This window comes from Ahaetulla prasina, chromosome 4 (assembly GCF_028640845.1).
Source record: "Ahaetulla prasina isolate Xishuangbanna chromosome 4, ASM2864084v1, whole genome shotgun sequence".
NCBI classification, from domain to species: domain Eukaryota; kingdom Metazoa; phylum Chordata; class Lepidosauria; order Squamata; family Colubridae; genus Ahaetulla; species Ahaetulla prasina.
Window position 1 is genome coordinate 90,575,936 of NC_080542.1, and position 19,360 is coordinate 90,595,295.

The window sequence follows — 19,360 nt, forward strand, 5'->3', positions numbered from 1 at the left end:
TAAACAAAAAAGAAATGCATTGTTGAAAACTAGATTCTTATTTTGACAAGTTCCAAGCAAAAGTAATTGCATGGGGATTCTAAAATCCTATATGTAATATGATATATTCAGAAATAATATTCACTTTCCTAAAACTGTTAATTATTAAGGGAGTTACTGTATATTTATTAAAAGTACAGATTACAATGTTTAAAAAATATTTAATATGAATGCTGAATGTCTTTTATAATCACATAATAAGTCTAAACAAAATAAACAAAACAAGCAATTTTACATTCTAAGTTCAGAAGATCAGAAATTAATATAATGCTGGAATTCTAAGCAAACTTTATCTAATAACACTATGCTTATTTATTTGACAATATCTCCTGAAATGGTTAATAGTGTGATTCCTAAATAGCAAGGAAAGTAAAATGATTTCACAATTAACTGGTTTTTACCTGCAAAATCTTTAAAATTTTTTCTAGATGTATATGTAAATGCTCTCATTGTATTATCATTACATTCTTTAACCAACCCTACAGTTTCAGCTCCTAGAAGCAGCCTTAAATTAGATGCTCCAACAAGATATATGTTCTTGCTTCCTTCAATCTCTTTTCCTTCCTCCACCAATGGTTTAACTAAAAGTTGGGCTCCTTCAAAAAAGGAAAACAAATGTAGTAAATTATTATGTACTATGTGTATTATGTACACAGGTTATGCTAAATCATAAACATGAGAATGACAGCTAAAATTCATAAAAATTGTTTGAATAAACTTAAACCAATTACTCAGTGATTTCATTTATTGGGTCCATCTTGCCAGCTCTAGACCTTTTACTTAGGTAAATTGCATTTTAGAAAACCTTTTAAGAGCAGGTACATATAGATACATATAGGATTTGATTTCTGGAGTTTGTAGTAATCAGACTGTATGTGTCTGAGAGTGTGTGTGTGTGTCTGTCCATGTCATCTACAATAAAGCAATTTATCAAGCTATATCTAAATACAGAATAACAAAGTTGGAAGGGACCTTGGAAGTCTTCTAGTCTTTCCTGCTCAGGCAGGAAAAACTATACTATTTCAGACAAATGGTTGTCCAATCTCTTCTTAAAAACTTTCAGTGTTGGAGCATTCACAATCTCTGGAAGCAAGCTGTTCCACAGATTACCGTTAAGTGTTCTAACTCTCAGAAAATTTCTCCTCAGTTCTAGGTTACTTCTCTGCTTGATTAGTTTCCATCCATTGCTTCTTGAGTAATCTGAGAGCTTCTACTCTAAGCAAATTCCTAAATATGAAGTCAACTTTCTCAGGAGTTGAAACATATTCCTTGCCTGCATAAATTCTTGTACTGCAGAAAAACAGACAAACTGAATAACTTAAACACATATCTCAGCACATATCCTATATTTGTAGCTAAATACAACATTTGGACTGTTTCTCTTGTTAAGTCCAAGACTATTTTTATTCCTCTCTCATTCACAATTCCAAAATAGAACACAGTGTATTTGAAAAAAAAAATGTTTAAAAGTACCCTGAAAAATCTTCTCTTTGCCTACACATAAACATTCTTTTCTATTGTGTATTATAAATCAATATTCACAAGAAATGTCAATGGTTCTTATAAACTGACTTATAAAACTAAGGGCACTCACCTCCATTCTTCTTCTTCCCTACAATCTTCTGCATCAGCCACTCTTTGGTTTCATCTTTGGTATTTTGTGCAAGCTCAATCACCACCAAAGGCTTGAAATTAGCCTCAAATGTATCATATGCAGACCAGCTTATCTTCATCTTTTTGGACAATTAACTTATTGAATAAGTAGAAAATAATAAAAAGTTTTTGTGGTTCTGAAAGATGGTAATATTCAAGACAGCATTGTTACAAAAAAAACTACTTTTTGCCTGCTTTCATTTTTTTTTTTTTTTTTTTGGTACCATCAAACTGAAAAAGACATTTTCAGTTTATCTATATATTTTCAGTCAAGTTCTGATGCTTATGTTGACATTTTTCAAAAAACCAAATTTCCTTCTTCATTTTGGTATTTTCTGAGCAACAGACTCCAAAGTTTTTACACAAAATATCTGCAGATTACACTGAAAACAAAAATATTTGCAAGGCACCTAACTGGAGAAACATAATGTATGTTAATCTTTATATCAAATATAGTAAATACGTTAAAACAGAAGTTTATCCCGATATTTTATTTTCTAGTTGTTGTTTATTTTTTAAAAAATCTCATATTTTTTGTATAATTTTAAAACTATTTAATCTGAACTAACCGAATTCAGTTTGAAGACTCATTACATTACATAAGGCTCTAGCCATACAAATCAAACCAATATTTATCATTAGTGAGGAATTTATAATGTACAATATGACCTTGTTCAAATAATAATAATGGGACTGTAGGATTTTCAGTTTAGTTATCAAATTATTCTAATCCTACAAAGATAGAACTATGATACAGAAAGATATATTCTGTTTTTCCATTCAATTTTCAGCCAGCTAATATTTCAATAGGTTGTATTTTCTATTATCAGCATTTAGAGACTGGTTAATATCTATTTTCCCACAAACCTAGGAGAATGTTAATACATTTCATTCAGACTGAGATTAGCATTTTAAGACAGACCATGTCAGAAACAAAACACAAGAATGTCAGAAATATTGTTTTACTGGAAAACCTGTCAAGAGTTTCACTCTGCCCTATGTCATATTTCTCCACCCCAAAACAAGATGTGATTGTTTTGAGTTTCTTTCTCATGCTTTCCATTTTCCCTGGACTGAGTTCTTGTTTCTCTTTAATCATTCAGCCATTCCTTTCCCAAGATTATCTCTACATTGCTTTATCTTTCTGTACCTCCCTTGCCTTAGCATATCTACCTTAGTTAATTTGGTTCTATACTACTATGCTTATCTTATTTCTTTTGTTGCTTAAGTTATATCATTCCCCCTTACTTTCTACCTTTTCTTTGATGTAATTTTCCTCTTTCTTAATTTGAGGTTTCTTGTACTATAATAAATTTGGCCATCTCAGCTGATTTTGCTCTTAATTCACTCAGGTTCTAAAAGGTAGAACTGATGCAAGGACTCATTGCCAGGCTGCAATACTATGCTCTAGGGTTCTTTCTATTCACTGATAGTTCCTAGGGTCTTTTGCTCTGGAACTCTTATGGACCATTGCTACTTTTGACCACTCCTAGAGTCTCTCTTCTTTGTTGTGAGCTTTCTAAAGTAAAGGTAAAGGTTCCCCCGCACATGCATGCTAGTCGCTTCCAGCTCTAAGGGGCTGTGCTCCTCTGTTTCTAAGCCGAGGAGCCAGCACTGCCTGAAGATGTCTCCGTGGTCATGTGGCCAGCATGACTAAACACTGAAGGTGCACAGAGCGCTGTTATCTTCCCACCAAAGTGGTCCCTACTTTTCTACTTGCATGTTTTACATGCTTTCGAACTGCTAGGTCGGCAGAAGCTGGGACAAGTAACGGGAGCTCACTCCGTTATGCGTGGCTAGGGATTCAAATTGCTGAACTGCCGACTTTGTGATCAACAAATTCAGCATCTTAGCCACTTATGACTGTATGACTCTAACTTTGTTGCTTGGATCCTTACGATTTATGCTGATAGTGATTGTTTCCTGATTGCTTATTTATACCTATGACTATAATTAAGTGTTGTACCTTATGATTCTTGATGAACATATCTTTTCTTTTATGTACACTGAGAGCATATGCGCTCAAATTCCTTGTGTGTCCAATCAAACTTGGCCAATAAAAATCTGTTCTGTTCTGTTCTATTCTGTTCTATTCTGAGTCATTCTGATATCCTTTTATCTTGGGTTCTATATTATAGTGCTATTCAGTCACATCCTGCCTCACCCCACCCAGTCTGCTGCAGTGGAATGTTGTTGGCCTATCCTGGCCTCTTCAAACAGCAGTATTGTTGTTCAAGTGCTTTTTTGGCTATTCCACTACTTGCTGAGCTGTCCTTTACTTGTACGTCTTAATTGCAAGCATCTACCTCTGCTAGTGACTAGGCTGCCAGCTTCTGAGTTTACAGAATAGTGTCTATATTTGGTCTCTCACAACATTTCTCATGTGTCATCAGTTTGAGAGAACTCAGCTCAACAGAGAACAGCTGGTGTTAGCAAGGGATTGTCTCTGCTGTGACTCTTATAAAGCTTTAGCCTACAGTTATCATCTCTACTCATTGCTGCACTTTGTCATCATTGCCACATATCCTGAATGTCCTATCAATCTCTGGTTGTTCTCACAGACAGTCCTTCCCTTTTTTCTTGCCACTTCTTTCTCTTTCTCCACTGCCCTGGCCAATAGCTCTCCCATTGCAACTTAGTAATGGTTTTGCTTCTCCCCTCCCCAAACCGTTTGATTATTTTGGCCTTCCAGCTTCTATGCTTCTCTCAAGGAAATGGGCCAGTGTTAAAGAATCAGATTTTCATTTTGAGCAGGGCACAGTCCTAAAAAGGCGTATGGGGTATATATATATGTATGTACATATGTGGTATGTATGTATGTATGTATGTATGTATGTATATATATATATACACACACACACACACACACACACACACATATATATATATTTTCTGAGGTTTTCGCGGGTGTTTGTATGTAGGTCTTTGGTTATTCGGGTTTTCTCCCGCGTAAAATTGGAAGTGTCTTGGTGACGTTTCGACAAAGTCTCATTCGTCATCTTCAGGTTAGGTGTTTACAGCTTCGTGCTTCTGGGAGCAATGTGTGATTGCAGCTGTTTCTTCCTTTTTAACTGCTAGTGGGGTTTTGAACTGATTGGGTGGGAGCTTGGCTGTGCTCTGATTGGATGGGGATTTTTTTGTGCTCTGATTGGATGGGGGTGTGTCCTGTTTGGGTGGGGGCTTGGTTGTGCTCTGTTTAGTCTGAGTTGCAGGGGGATTTGAGCTGGTGAGCTGCACTGCTGCTGTTTGGCTTCGTGGCCGTGGCCGTGCTACATCTTCATAGTGGGTGTCAGTCTGCTGCATGTATGGATTAGAGGGGTTTGAAATGGCTAATGTTGCAGCTGCGGTCTGGCTTCTGGTCCTTGGTCGTGCTTCATGATCAGTGTGGGTTTCGGTCTGCTTTCTGGGTGGATGTGTGGTGGTGACATCCTGTGTGGGCCTCGTGAGTGTGGGTCTGGTGTCATTCCTCGTGTTAAGAACTCGTTTGTCAATAAGGGCAGGTTTCCAAATGGCTGGTAGGCGGGAGGTATCATCTCGTTTGTTCATGCTGTGTGGGCGTTTTTCTATCTTGATGGCTTCTCTGATTATTCTGTTGTTAAAGTGTTCAGTTTTGGCAATAGTTCTGGTCTTTTTAAGGTCAATATCGTATCCTGTGGCTTTAAGGTGTTGGACCAGGGAAGAAGTTGGTTCCTCTTTTTTGAATGAGTTCTTGTGTTCTTCAATGCGTGCACTTATTCTTCTGTTGGTTTGTCCGATGTATGTGGTGGGGCAGGCGGTGCATGGGATTTCATATACTCCTTGATTTTCTAACTCAATTTTGTCGTTGGGGTTTCTTAGGATGGTGGATATTTTTTGGTTTGTGCAGAATGCTGTCTTGATGTTGTGTTTGTGGAGGATCTTGCTGATTCTGTCTGTGGTGCCTTTTATATATGGGAGGAGGGCTGTGCCGTTTTCTTGTTCTCTGTCTTGGGTTTTAGTGAGGGGTTCTTTTTGGATTAGTTTGGTAATCTTATTTCTCTGGAATCCATTGGATGTTAGTACATTTGTGAGAGTGTGTAGTTCAGTTTTTAGGTGTTGTTCATCAGCTAAGCGTTTTGTTCTAGAGATGAGTGTCTTGGCTACGGAGTTGATCTGTGCTGGGTGGTGGTGTGAGAGTGCGTGCAGATAGCGGTTTGTGTGTGTTTTCTTCTGGTAGATGGTGTGTCCTAGGGAGCCATTGGGTTTCTTGTAGACTAAGACATCTAGGAAGGGAAGTTGGTTGTTAACTTCTGTTTCCATGGTGAACTGTATTTTGGAGTGTAGGCTATTGAGGTGTGTGAGGAAGTTGTCAAGTTTTTCTTTCCCGTGTGGCCAGATTATGAAGGTGTTGTCTATGTATCTGAGCCAGAGTTTGGGTTTGTGATCAGATTTTTCTAGTGCTTGGGTTTCAAAGTGTTCCATGTAGAGGTTGGCAATGACAGGTGAGAGGGGTGATCCCATGGGTGCGCCTTCTATTTGGTTGTATTTTTGTCTGTTATAGATGAAGTATGTGTTGGATAGGCAGTGGTTGGTCAGATCTAGGATGTGCTTGGGGGGGTTATATTTGTTTTGGATAGCTGTCAAGGCTTCTTTGATTGGCACTTGGGTGAAGAGGGATATGACATCAAAGCTCACGAGTAGGTCGCTGGGCTGTAAGTTTTGTTTATGATCTCTATGAACTGGAATGAGTTTTTTACGTGTGAGGCGATGGATTCTGCATAGGGCTGTAGTTGTTTGGCGAGAAATTTGGCTAGGTTTTGTAGAGGTGAGTCTATGGAGCTGACTATGGGTCTGAGTGGGGTTCCTTCTTTGTGTATCTTGGGGAGGCCGTAGAGCTTAGGGCATCTGGATGATTTCTCTCTGGGAATGATTCTTTGTTGGATTTCTTCGCTGTTGGGGGAGGCTTTTATTTTGGATCTAGTGGTTTTTTCTAGGTAGGTGGTGGGGTCTGTTTTTAGGGGCTTGTATGCAGGGTCTTGGAGTAGGTTGGTTAATTTGGTTTGGTAGTCAGATGTGTTCATAACCACCGTGGCGTTCCCCTTGTCTGCTGGTAGGATTATTATGCTGGTGTCTTTTTTCAGGTTAAGTAGTGCTGTCTGTTCCTCTTTGGGTGGCTTGCTGCTGCAGGGGATGTTGGTGATTTCGAGTCTGATTTTGTTAGCGTTATCGGGGTTGATTTTGGTCAGGCTGGTTTCAATTCCGCATATAATGGTTTCAGTGGGAATGTATTTGGGAGTGACTGCAAAGTTGAATCCTTTGGAAAGGACATCGGTTTCAGCTTTGGTGAGGATCCTATCTGAGATGTTATGCACTGTTTGTTTCATGTGTGGCTGTGAGGGTGGAGGGGTTTGTTTCTGGCATTCTTGTAGTCTTCGGAGTTTGTTGGTGTGTGTGTCTGTCTTGAGGGTGGTCTGTGTTTCGGCTCTCCAGACGGCGAGTTGTTTGGATTTGTCCCAAAGTGCAGGGTGGATCTTCTTGCTGAGTTTGAGGTGAAGTGTGAGGAGATCTTTGTTGATTTGATGTAGCAGGAATCTTTTTGTGTGAAGCAATCACACATTGCTCCCAGAAGCACGAAGCTGAAGCCTGAAGATGACGAATGAGACTTCGTCGAAACGTCGCCAAGACACTTCCAATTTTACGTGGGAGAAAACCCGAATAACCAAAGACCTACATACACACACACACACACACACACACACACACACACACATGTATGTATGTATGTATGTATGTATGTATGTATGTATGTATATAAATAGGGACATGGTGGTTTAGTGGGTAAGACACTGAGCTTGTCGATTGAAAGGTCGGCAGTTCAGCGGTTCGAATCCCTAGTGCTACGTAATGAGGTAAGCTCCTATTACTTGTCCCAGCTTCTGCCAATCTAGTAGTTCAAAAGCACATAAAAAATGCAAGTAGAAAAATATGGACCACCTTTGGTGGGAAGGTAACAGCGTTCCGTGTGCCTTTGGCATTGAGTCCTGCCAGCCATATGACCACGGAGACATCTTCTGACAGCGCTGGCTCTTCGCCTTTGAAACGGAGATGAGCACCGCCTCCTAGAGTCGGGAACGACTAGCACGTATGTGTGAAGGGAACCTTTATGTGTGTGTGTGTGTGTGTGTGTGTGTGTGTATGTGTATATATATGTTTGTGTGTTTGTGCATGTGCGTGTGTGTGTGTTTCTGTCGTGTCCCACTCCTCCGCTGACGGCCGGGTCAGGGAAATCCGAATCAGGCGTGCCTCTGCAGCTCTGCCAAAGTCCTAGCAAAGTTCTCAAGGCAGGCAGGCAGACCAGAAAGTGACTTCAGCAAGATAAGGTAGACTTTGCCTGACTCAGAGAATGCCAGAAAGCAGATCCTTTATATAGGCCATGGGGTGTGGCTCCATGACTCAGCACTTATCCAGGCCTGCCCCTCCCTTCCTTCTGTTGCCGCCGCCTATCAATTCTCCTGAAGCGAGTGTCACTCCAGTCTGCAGCTGTTGGTAATTGACCTTCCTCAGGCTCACATGCTGTGGGGAAGGGGGAGGGATCTAGTTGCTCCGTTTGCCTGGGCATGGAGCCAGGGCTGGGGCCGGGAGGCAAGCTAGGACATTCCTCAGCATTCCTCGGAAGCAGATAAGACGGGCCCGGCTGCGGGGAAAGCGGACAAGGCACAACAGTTTCCTCGAAAATAAGACTACCAACCTGTCTTATTTTCCAACCTGCCTTCCATTGAGGACCTGTATATTGCACGAATCAAGAAGAGGGCCGTGAAAATATTTACAGACCCCTCACATCCTGGACATAAACTGTTTCAACTCCTACCCTCAAAACGACGCTATAGAGCACTGCACACCAGAACAACTAGACACAAGAACAGTTTTTTCCCGAAGGCCATCACTCTGCTAAACAAATAATTCCATCAACACTGTCAAACTATTTACTGAATCTGCACTACTATTAATCTTCTCATAGTTTCCATCACCAATCTCTTTCCATTTATGACTGTATGACTATAACTTGTTGCTGGCAATCCTTATGATTTATATTGATATATTGACCATCAATTGTGTTGTAAATGTTGTACCTTGATGAACGTATCTTTTCTTTTATGTACACTGAGAGCATATGCACCAAGACAAATTCCTTGTGTGTCCAATCACACTTGGCCAATAAAAAAATTTAAAAAAAATTCTATAAGCCCAATCAGGCTTTTGAGTGCATGTGCTAAAATAAGCCTCCCCCGAAAATAATCCCTCTCTGAAAATATTTAAACGCAGAGCTGGAATTCAGGTAAGATGGCAAGAGGAGCCCTATCTTGCTCCACGCACCCCAAAATAATAAGACCTCCTCAAAAATAAGGCCAAGCATTTATTTCAGGGTTCAAAAAATATAAGACGGTCATATTTTCGGGGAAACATGGGTATGTATGTTTCTATGTACCAAATTTGTGTTTTGCTCTCTCCCATATTGGGGCAGACTAGGTGCTTCGACAGAAAAACACTTAATATATATATGTGTGTGTGTGTGTATGTATATATATATAAAAGATTAGGTTTCTTAGCTGCCTTGCACTACCAATCTTGTACTACCATCCTTATAGGTAGATGTTGTAGAATTAAACTCACTATTTTCATTTTATTACCCAAGTAAAATTATGGAAAAAATTAAGAACCTTCAAAATTGTCTATACAAGATTGTCCACACATACCATTATTATGTGGAAATTATATTCAAACTTCAAAGGTACTTACTAGATGTTATTCTAAATAAAAAGGGATGAAACCAGAGAGATTAGAAGGAAGATAAAGGAAGAGTCCCTATATGGAATGCCTGTGCCCATGAAATAATAGATATTTTAAAACTATTGAATATGCTTTTCTACATTATTTTTGTTTTATAGAATATGTATCTATTTTATCTCTCTATTACAGAACATATACCCATTAGATCTAATTTTATATTTATCACTTCAATTGTTCACTTGTAATTTATAAAGCAAAGGTTATCAGGCGTAGCATATAACATTTGACAGGATCTAAAACAGAGTTAGCATTAATTACAACATAAATCTTTAGTTTTGTATTTTTAGCCTTCTGAATAAATAAATTTGAAGAAATATTTTTTTAATAGTTTGGAAAAGTTAAATACTATTTTAAAATTGTATATAATTACTAATTTAATTTAGCTACTGTTTTAGGTTAATTTTAATGTTTATTTATTTATTGATTATTTTATTTATTATTTACATTTCTATACTGCCCTTCTCCGAAGACTCAGGGCGGTTTACAACCAAGTTAAAAAGACATATACAAAAATTAAAATACGCTATTTCAATTTAAAAATCTGATTCCATAAGACGAATATTAAAATTACAAATAATAAAACCACCCATTAAAATTACCCTTAGGCTAATCCTGCTCGGTGAAACAAAAAAGTCTTGAGCTCGCGCTTAAAGGCCTGGAGGTCGAGAAGAAGGCGTAGCCCCAGAGGCAATTCATTCCATAGGGTAGGTGCCCCCACAGAGAAGGCTCTTCCCCTGGGGGTTATCAGCCGACATTGTTTGGCTGACGGCACCCTGAGGAGACCCTCTCTGTGAGAGGGCACAGGTCGATGGGAGGCTATTGGCGGCAGTAGGCGGTCCTGTAAGTAAGCTGGTCCCATGCCATGGAGCACTTTAAAGATGATCACCAACACCTTGAATTGCACCCGGAAGACCACCGGTAACCAGTGCAGCTTGCACATGAGAGGTGTTATATGGGAGCTCCGAGACGCTCCCTCTATCCCCCGCGCAGCCGCATTATGTACCAGTTGAAGTCTCCTGGTGCTCTTCAAGGGGAGCCCCATGTAGAGAGCATTGCAGTAATCCAGGCGGGAGGTAACGAGGGCATGAATGACCGTGCATAATGAGTCCCGGTCCAGGAAGGAACACAGCTGGCGGATCAGGTGAACCTGATAAAAAGCTCCCCTGGCGACGGCCATCAAGTGCTCTTCTAGCGACAGCCATGCATCCAGGAGAACGCCTAAGCTGCGAACCAACTCCCTGGGGGCCAATGACTCACACCCCCACACACACAGTCAGCGACAGAACTAGCTGACTGTACCGGGACACCGGCATCCACAGCCACTCCGTCTTGGATGGATTGAGTCGAAGTCTGTTCGTCCCCATCCAGACCCGAACGGCTTCAAGGACATCACATCGACGGCTTCATTGGGGTGATTCGGGGTGGAAATGTGCAGCTGAGTGTCATCAGCGTGCAGCTGGCAACTCACCCCAATTGTGTTTATATTGATTTTGGACTACAATTGATTTTTATTGTGTTATATTGATTTTGGACTACATCCATGCACTTTATTTAATGTTGATATTTTATAGTAATATTATAGTTATTTCTGAATAGTTTATAATTTTTTTAGTATCTATTTGAAATATTTCATAAACTATTTTGCAATTCTTATGTTGGTCAAGGATGAACATAAAGATTGATTGACTGAGATTCTACGTTTTCAATTTAAACATTTTAATAGTCTTCTAATTATACCTTTTAAAAATGGATGAAAGGAGAAATGTGTTTCATTTATTCAATCCATAACAAAATTTATAAAATATTTTTAGAATTACTCTGTGCTGTATCAAGGAGTACCTAAATTTTCACTCTGAAAGCAGACACTCCACAGGAAGAAAAATGAAACATTATATTTTACTATCAGAGTACATAGTATGATGAAGCAAGAAACTTGAGTTCATCATAAGTTCCCAACAACTTTCCAGCAGACTAAATCTGAAAATTTCCTGAATTTGAAAACTTTTAAAATTGTATTAGCAATAATTTTAATATTGAAGGTAAATGTACAAAATAACATGCCTCAAGAGCAACGGAGCACTGGAAAAGAGCACTAGAAAAGTGACAACAGTAGCAAACTTCAACGATGTCAAAAGGCAACAACGATGCAGGGTGACATTATCACCATGAAAATGCAATAATTACATTCTGGCGACATAATGTTTGAAGCAAATACACAAGTTGCATCACTACAAAAATGTTATTACGCAAACGTTTCCACTTGCCCCTTCCTCCCGGCGCTACCCCAAGGATTCCTTGCATACCACAAATAGTGTATCGTTCAGTCAGGAATCTGTCACGTTATCAACGTTTAACTTGTTCTTTAAGTCTATTTTGCCCTCTTCCTCCATGATTTTATTTTGCGGTGTTGGCTTCTATTAGGAATTATTTTAAGATTTACACCCTAGCAAAGATTCCTTTTTAAGGCTGTCATTCTATATATAACACGTGCGAGAAGTTAGACTAGACATATCGAGACCTGCACTCGATCCCTACCCTTCCCCCCCCAGACTTCCCCCGCCCCAATCTTCTCTTAACTGCAGAACCAGAGCTCTGGAAGGGGAAATGATTGGAGAAATGTAGCGCTCTTTTTCTTGCAAGGATGCAGTAAAGAGTGTTCGCCCTCTGCAAATTTACCCGCCCCCATCCGGCTGCGCCTCGTCCCGAACAGGGAGTGCCAAAGGAAAAACAGCCGGCAAGAGAAAGGAAGGTCAAGGTCCACGCAACAAGGATGGGGATACTAAGTTTCGGAAAAATCTAAATACAAAATGTATGAGGTCACAGAAGTAACCGTGGGTGAAGCGAATAATATGATAGCAGCGGTATCACAAGAACCCGCTCCTTTGGGTCCCTTCCTGAAACGTACTTTTTCCCGACCGGTCCCCCCACTCATCCTTCCCTTTTTTAGGGAATGTGGAAGGTCTCCGGCCTCTTTCATCGAGAGGAAGAACGAGTTTCTTTCTCTACATACGCCCTCATCCACTCACTCACCCTCAGCCTGTCTTCTCAACGGCCGCCAGGGGGAGGAAAGGCTACGCCGCGGCTCCACAACAGACCATGACAACCGCTAACGGGCGGAATCACTCCAGACGATCTGCGCCTGCTTGGAGGGGCGTGACTTTCACTCGCCCCGCCTCTGTGGTGAGAAAGAAAAGTGTTATTATTGGTTCTCTCAGCAGAGCAAGCTTCTCTGCAAACACCCTGTCGTGCTCGTGTACGGAGATGCGCGCGCACCTCTCTCTGTTTACGAGGAAAGAAAAGGTTTTGACTGGAAGCGCGTGAGTTGTTCGTGCGTGTATTTAGATCTAAGATTTAGCTGTATTTTCTATTGTTTTGCCCAATGACTCTCACTTATTCTTCCTTTTCCTGGGCACATAAATGCATAATGGGCACGTTGTATACTTACTAGCGTTTTTTGAAGTCTCACGTTGCTTACATGAAAGTATGTCTATACTTTGTACATAAATACATAACCAGCACAAACTAATACTTTATTACAGAGTTGCAAATCTACCACTATTCAATATCTTTTTTTTTTTTTTGCATTTCTCTCCTGCCCTTCTTCGAAGACTCAGGGCGGCTTACACTATGTCAGGCAATAGTTTTCATCCATTTGTATACTATATACAAAGTCAACTTATTGCCCCCCAACAATCTGGGTCCTCATTTTACCTACCTTATAAAGGATGGATGGCTGAGTCAAGCTTGGGCCTGGTGGGGCACATTTACACTTCCACTCTACTTCAATGCAAGATACCCATCATTTCTTGAGGTCCAGAACACATGATGTCAATTGTCAACTAGCCCTCAATTGGCTTAGTAACATAATCTGTCCTTCTGGCTCCATATTAGAAAAACTGTATTTTGGCATGTGACAGATCAAACTGGCTTCTGGTTACTATGCTGTGTTTCAATTCCCTATAACGCTCTCCTATTGACTACAGTGGCCTATGGGTGGGAACTAATCACAGCTTTTTACTGCCCTTTACATTTTTTAAAACAACTTTGCTAGTGGAACAATATTCCATTCCACTCCTCCTGGGGGGGGGGGAGGAAGAGTGTTGTCCTTGAGGGGGATCAGCAAAAAGTGACACAAATGCATGCCCAGATTAGAATAGAATAGAATTTTATTAGCCAAGTGTGATTGGACACACAAGGAATTTGTGTTGGTGCATATGCTCTCAGTGTACATAAAAGAAAAGATACGTTCATCAAGGTACAACATTTGCAACACAATTGATGGTCAATATATCAATATAAATCATAAGGATTGCCAGCAACAAGTTATATTCATACAGTCATAAGTGGAAAGAGATTGGTGATGGGAACTATGAGACGATTAATAGTAGTGCAGATTCAGTACATAGTTTGACAGTGTTGATGGAATTATTTGTTTAGCAGAGTGATGGCCTTCGGGAAAAAACTGTTCTTGTGTCTAGTTGTTCTGGTGTGCAGTGCTCTATAGCGTCGTTTTGAGGGTAGGAGTTGAAACAGTTTATGTCCAGGATGCGAGGGGTCTGTAAATATTTTCACGGCCCTCTTCTTGATTCGTGCAGTATACAGGTCCTCAATGGAAGGCAGGTTGGTAGCAATTATTTTCTGCAGTTCTAATTATCCTCTGAAGTCTGTGTTTTTCTTGTTGGGTTGCAGAACCGAACCAGACAGTTATAGAGGTGCAAATGACAGACTCAATAATTCCTCTGTAGAACTGAATCAGCAGCTCCTTGGGCAGTTTGAGCTTACTGAGTTGGCGCAGAAAGAACATTCTTTGTTGTCCTTTTTTAATGATGTTTTTGATGTTAGTTGTCCATTTGAGATCTTGCGATATGATAGAACCCAGAAATTTGAAGGTTTCTACTGTTGATACTGTGTTGTCAAGTATTGTGAGAGGTGGAAGTATGGAAGGGTTTCTCCTAAAGTCTACCACCATTTCTACGGTTTTGAGTGTGTTCAGTTCCAGATTGTTTCGGTGGCCCCACAAGGCTAGTCGTTCGACCTCTCGTCTATATGCGGATTCGTCATTGTCTCGAATGAGACCAATCACTGTTGTGTCATCTGCGAACTTCAGTAGCTTAACAGATGGATCATTGGAGATGCAGTCATTGGTATACAGAGAGAAGACAAGTGGCGAGAGCACAGAGCCTTGGGGGCCCCCTGTGCTAATTGTACAGGTATTTGATGTGATCTTGCTTAGCTTCACCTGCTGCTTCCTGTTTGTTAGGAAGCTTGTGATCCACTTACAAGTCTGTTCCGTACCTGTAGCTGGTTTAGCTTAGTTAGAAGAATGTCTGGAATGATGGTATTGAATGCTGAACTAAAGTCTACAAAAAGGACCCTTGCATAGGTCTTTGGAGACTCAAGATGTTGTAGGATGTAGTGCAGAGCCATATTAACAGCATCATCTGTTGATCTATTTGCTCGGTATGCAAATTGCAAGGGGTCTAACAGCGGATCCGTGATGGTTTTCAGGTAGGAAAGCACTAGCCTTTCAAAGGTTTTCATGACTACAGATGTTAAAGCAACTGGTCTGTAGTCATTCAGTTCCTTGATGGTGGGCTTCTTCGGCACTGGGATGATGGTAGAGCGTTTGAAGCAAGAAGGAACATAACACATCTCTAGTGATTTATTGAAAATATGGGTGAAGATGGGGGCCAATTGGTCAGCACAGACTTTTAAGCAAGAAGGAGTTATCTTGTCTGGGCCTGGAGCTTTTCCTGGCTTTTGTCTGTGAAATAGGTCCTGCGCTTCCTTTTCTCTGATCACGAGGGGTTGTGAACCCAATGAAATGGGGTCAGTTGTAGGAGGCTTGGCTGTTGTTGGTGTGTCTGAGATGGGGGTTGTGGAGATAGGTGGCTGTAGTTTCCTTTCAAACCTGCAGTAAAACTCATTCAGGTCATCTGCCAGTTGTTGATTACCTTCAGCCTGGGAAGGAGGTTTGCCATAGCCGGTGATATTTTTAAGAGTTTTCCACATGTTTGCTGGCTCATTTGCTGAAAACTGATTCTTTAGCTTTTCAGAGTAGCTTCTTTTTGCTGCTCTGATCTCCCTTGTTAGTGTATTTCTGGCCTGATTGTACAGCATTATAAGAATGAATGTGATCCCAGGCACCAGCTAAAATAACTAAGCAAGCTAAACATTTGAAGCAACAGCAATACAAGATAATTCTGGAAGTGGATGGTCCTTTCTACTATGCAGGAAAGACAATGTACAATACTCCGGTATTTCACCAAGAAAACTACATGGATGGCAATATATTGTCAATGGGCAGTTGATCACTACTCAACATGTTACTGAGGAAGAGCTAAGAATTTTTTAGAGCACTAATTGTATTTTTGACATAGCTCAGTTTCAGGTGTCTAGTTGCTGATATTGCCCTGTAGGAAAAGAACATCTGAAGTTGCAAAAACAGTATCATAATTGAAACATGAAAAGTAAAAAGCAAGAACACAAGAAAGCTCAACACAATGGAAGATTAGACTATATATTGTTAGATATCAACAAATTGAAATGCATTGAAATTGGATACTTCCAGACAGAATATCATACTCTGTCAAGGTTCCAAGTAACACCTACAATGAAAGAAAACTCCAAGGCTTGAGTTTCCTCAAAGTTACATTTTATTATAAATGTCATATTGGCACATCTGGAAAAACCCGAATCTGAAAGCTTCCAGGTTTTCCCCACCCAAAAGAAAGTTCAAGTCCCTGCTCAACACCCACAAGTCCATCACATAGTCCAATCAAAGCACCATCCCAACTGGAGATATCTCCCAATTCCAGCCTTCCAGGTACAGGGCAAGATGTCCTTGAACCTCTGAGAAAGGAATGTTGTTATGACTATCACCCATGCCCCATACAATCCCCCCTCCCAATTTCCCACAGTAGTAAATGTGGCAGTCTGAAAGCCTAATACAAAAGATGGCTTCCAGTCTGACAGGCTGCCCACCCACCCCGGTCAGAAAAGCATATCCTGAAATGAGAGTAGCATAATGGTTAATCATACAGTATACTACCCACCTCTCCCTCCCCCAGGGGGACACTTTGGTTTATCAGGGAACTTATCATGGAATTGCTTTACTAACCTATCTGCTTTGACATTTCAACTTTTAACCCGGATAGCTTCAGACAAAGGATACCCTTTCTAATGTACTAATATTGAAATCTACCTCTATACAACCTAGAGTCTAAAATCTTTTTAATTTTGTAATGGGTTTCCTCTTGCACTACAATAGGCTTCGGGGGGGAGGGGAGCTTGAGCTTGTGGTCTTAATCTGGAGTTTATGGCTGGCTTCAGTAAGCTACAGTGGAAAACCGGCTGTACTTTTTCTAGAATGTGGGAAAGTTAAGTTGAATTGTCACTGGGTTAATTACTTTCACTATTGAGAATTTCTTGTTGGCAGCTTAAGTTTTTTGTATTTGGTTGATAGATAAATCTAATCTCCCACATGGAAAGGCAGCTGAAGAGATCCATTTTTATCTGCTTGCTTTTTGTATGCCTCAGCAGCCTCTGCTGTTGCCTTCTTGTATTCTCCCAGCTTTTCTTCAACGATTCCATCCACTTGTTCAGGATCATAGAGGAGGGAGGCTCCCTGGGCAGTTCAGGAATGGGTACAAAGTCCATGCTACTGGTGACCTGGAAGGGGGTCAGTCTGGTACTACTGTGCACAGTGTTGTGTTAAGCCACTTCTGCAAAAGGCAGCAGGTCTGACCAATTTTCCTGCTGGTAATCCACATAGTATCTGATATTGTTCCACCATTGCATTCGCTCGTCCCACACTCCATTCGTACTCTTACGAAAAGCCAAACTAAGTCCTTGTGTGTATCCAACCGACTTCAGGAATTCTCTCCAAAATTTTTCTGTAAATTGGACCCCTTGATCTGAGATGACTCTACATAGTATTATGTGTAGTTGGTAGATTTGTTTGATGAATATCTTTATCAGTTTTTTAGCGGATGGTAATCCTGAGCAAGTTGTGAAGTGGGCTTGTTTTGAAAATAAGTTGATTACTGTCCAAATGACCATATTTTCCCCCACTCTCTGGAAGTTCAACTTTAAAGTCTATTACAATCTCTTCCCAAGCTCTGCTAGGATTGCAACTTGCTAGAAGAGCCCATGAGGTTTCCCTGGCCTCATTATCATGACTGCACAGGTAGCACAGCTCTTCATGTACACCTTTACATCAGCTTTCATTTTTGGCCACCAAAATTGCCTCTTAGCCAAATGTAGGGTTTTTAAGAATCCGAAATGGCCGGCCAACCTGGAGTCATGGCTGCGTTGTAGTACTTCCAGCCTCAAACTGGTGGGGATGTATAGTTTGGCCCTTCCAAGCCAGTCCGTCCCTTATGGCCAAGATGTCCCCATTGTCTACAAATGGAGTCAGTTGGGACGCTACCTGTCAGCTTGTCCTGGCTGGGGTCGGGTTGTTTTCTGGTTTGGCCCCTGGGGGTGACTTGTGCGGCTGATTGCAAGGGGGAATGATGGCATGGACGACTTCTTCCCTGCAGCTATCAAATTGGGGTTTTCTCGATAGGGCATTGGCTAGTAGATTCTTTCCTGCTGGAATGTACTTTAGTTTGAATTTAAACCACCTGAAGTACTGTGTCCAGTGGACTTGTTTGGGAGACAATTTCTTGGGTATTTTTAGAGCTTTGAGGTTTTTATGATCAGTCCTGACTCAAAGGGCATTTTGCACCCTTCCAGAAAATGTCTCCAGTAGAGGAGAACCCAGCGGACTGCATAGGCTTCTTTCTCCCAGATGGCCCCCCTCCTCGTGGTGTCAGTTAATTTTTTGGAGACATAGGCACAGGGTAAGTTGTCCCTATGAGTCCTTTTGAAGGAGCCAATTTGAGCCCGTCCTACACGGACCATTAAGAGCCCAAAGTTGGTGGTACCAATGCAGCCCACACCTCCTGTTGCATTGGGCTCAGAGCTGTAAACCAAATCCAGGAAGCACTCCAGCAGAGAGAAGCTGCCAAAGTCAACCCTAACTAGGAATCTCAAATATGGATGAGAATGAACATTGTGTTGTAGCCAGCTGTAATTTACTCGTGAGCACCATTGGTTGGGAGAGGCAGGGAGAAAGGCCAATAGTGCTCACAAGTAAACTGCAGATTAGAGGCAGGCAGCAGATCACTGGCTTGCTCACTTGGCTGCTCACAGGCAGCGAATGAAACCACTGCCTCCAGCCTCCGCGCATTGAGGCTGAGCAGCAGTGGGAAGAGCACGGACCTCCTGAACTGCAGGAAGCATCTGCCAGCGATGCCCTCAGACAAATACGTTGTGAGCGGGGAGGCTCGACCCCCCCTTAGGAGCCGTGAAGTGCTTGTTGCCCCTTTGACATTGCCAAGCCTCATCTCACTGCGCTTCTCTTCCTCCTTACCAGAAGCGCTTGCAAGCAACAAGAAATTTTTGCAGGATTGCCCCCATCTGGTCTTCAGTACATGGCTCATCGGCTCCGAACATCAGATTCCCACCACCCAGCACCAGTTCAGAAGTTCCTCCCCCTACCCCGGAAACAAAGAGAGAGAGTGGGGGGAAGGGAGGAAGGGAAAGAGAGAGAGAGAGAAGAGACATACACAGAGAGGGGGGAAGGATAGAGAGAGAGAGAGAAGAGACACAGAGTGAGGGGGGGAAGAGAGACGAGACAGAGAGAGGGGAAAGGAGGGGAAGAAAGGCAAGAGACACAGAGAGGGGGAGGGAAAGAGAGACAAGACAGAGAGAGAGAGAAAGAGGAGAGAGAGAGATGATTGAGAGATGAATGAGAGGATATGAGGGGAGATGAAAAACAGAGGGAGAAAGAGATGAGAGAGAGAGATAGGAAGAA

The 19,360-nt window shown here is 41.4% G+C and overlaps 1 protein-coding gene across 3 annotated transcripts in view; it reads right to left on the minus strand.

The window, feature by feature from the left end:
* Positions 1-12,628, minus strand: part of ANO10 (anoctamin 10) — a 173,235-nt gene extending 160,607 nt beyond the window's left edge. The window contains exons 1-3 of one of the 3 annotated variants that reach the window (XM_058181673.1): positions 12,529-12,605; positions 1,634-1,829; positions 441-635 (exon numbers count right to left, since the gene is read on the minus strand). In XM_058181673.1, coding sequence (XP_058037656.1) covers positions 441-635; positions 1,634-1,772 — 334 coding nt within the window. In that variant the 5' untranslated portion in view covers positions 1,773-1,829; positions 12,529-12,605. Of the gene's footprint in view, positions 1-440; positions 636-1,633; positions 1,830-12,528 lie in introns of all 3 variants that reach the window. The other 2 variants (XM_058181672.1, XM_058181671.1) reach the window with 2 other exon arrangements.
* Between the last annotated feature and the right edge of the window lie 6,732 nt (positions 12,629-19,360).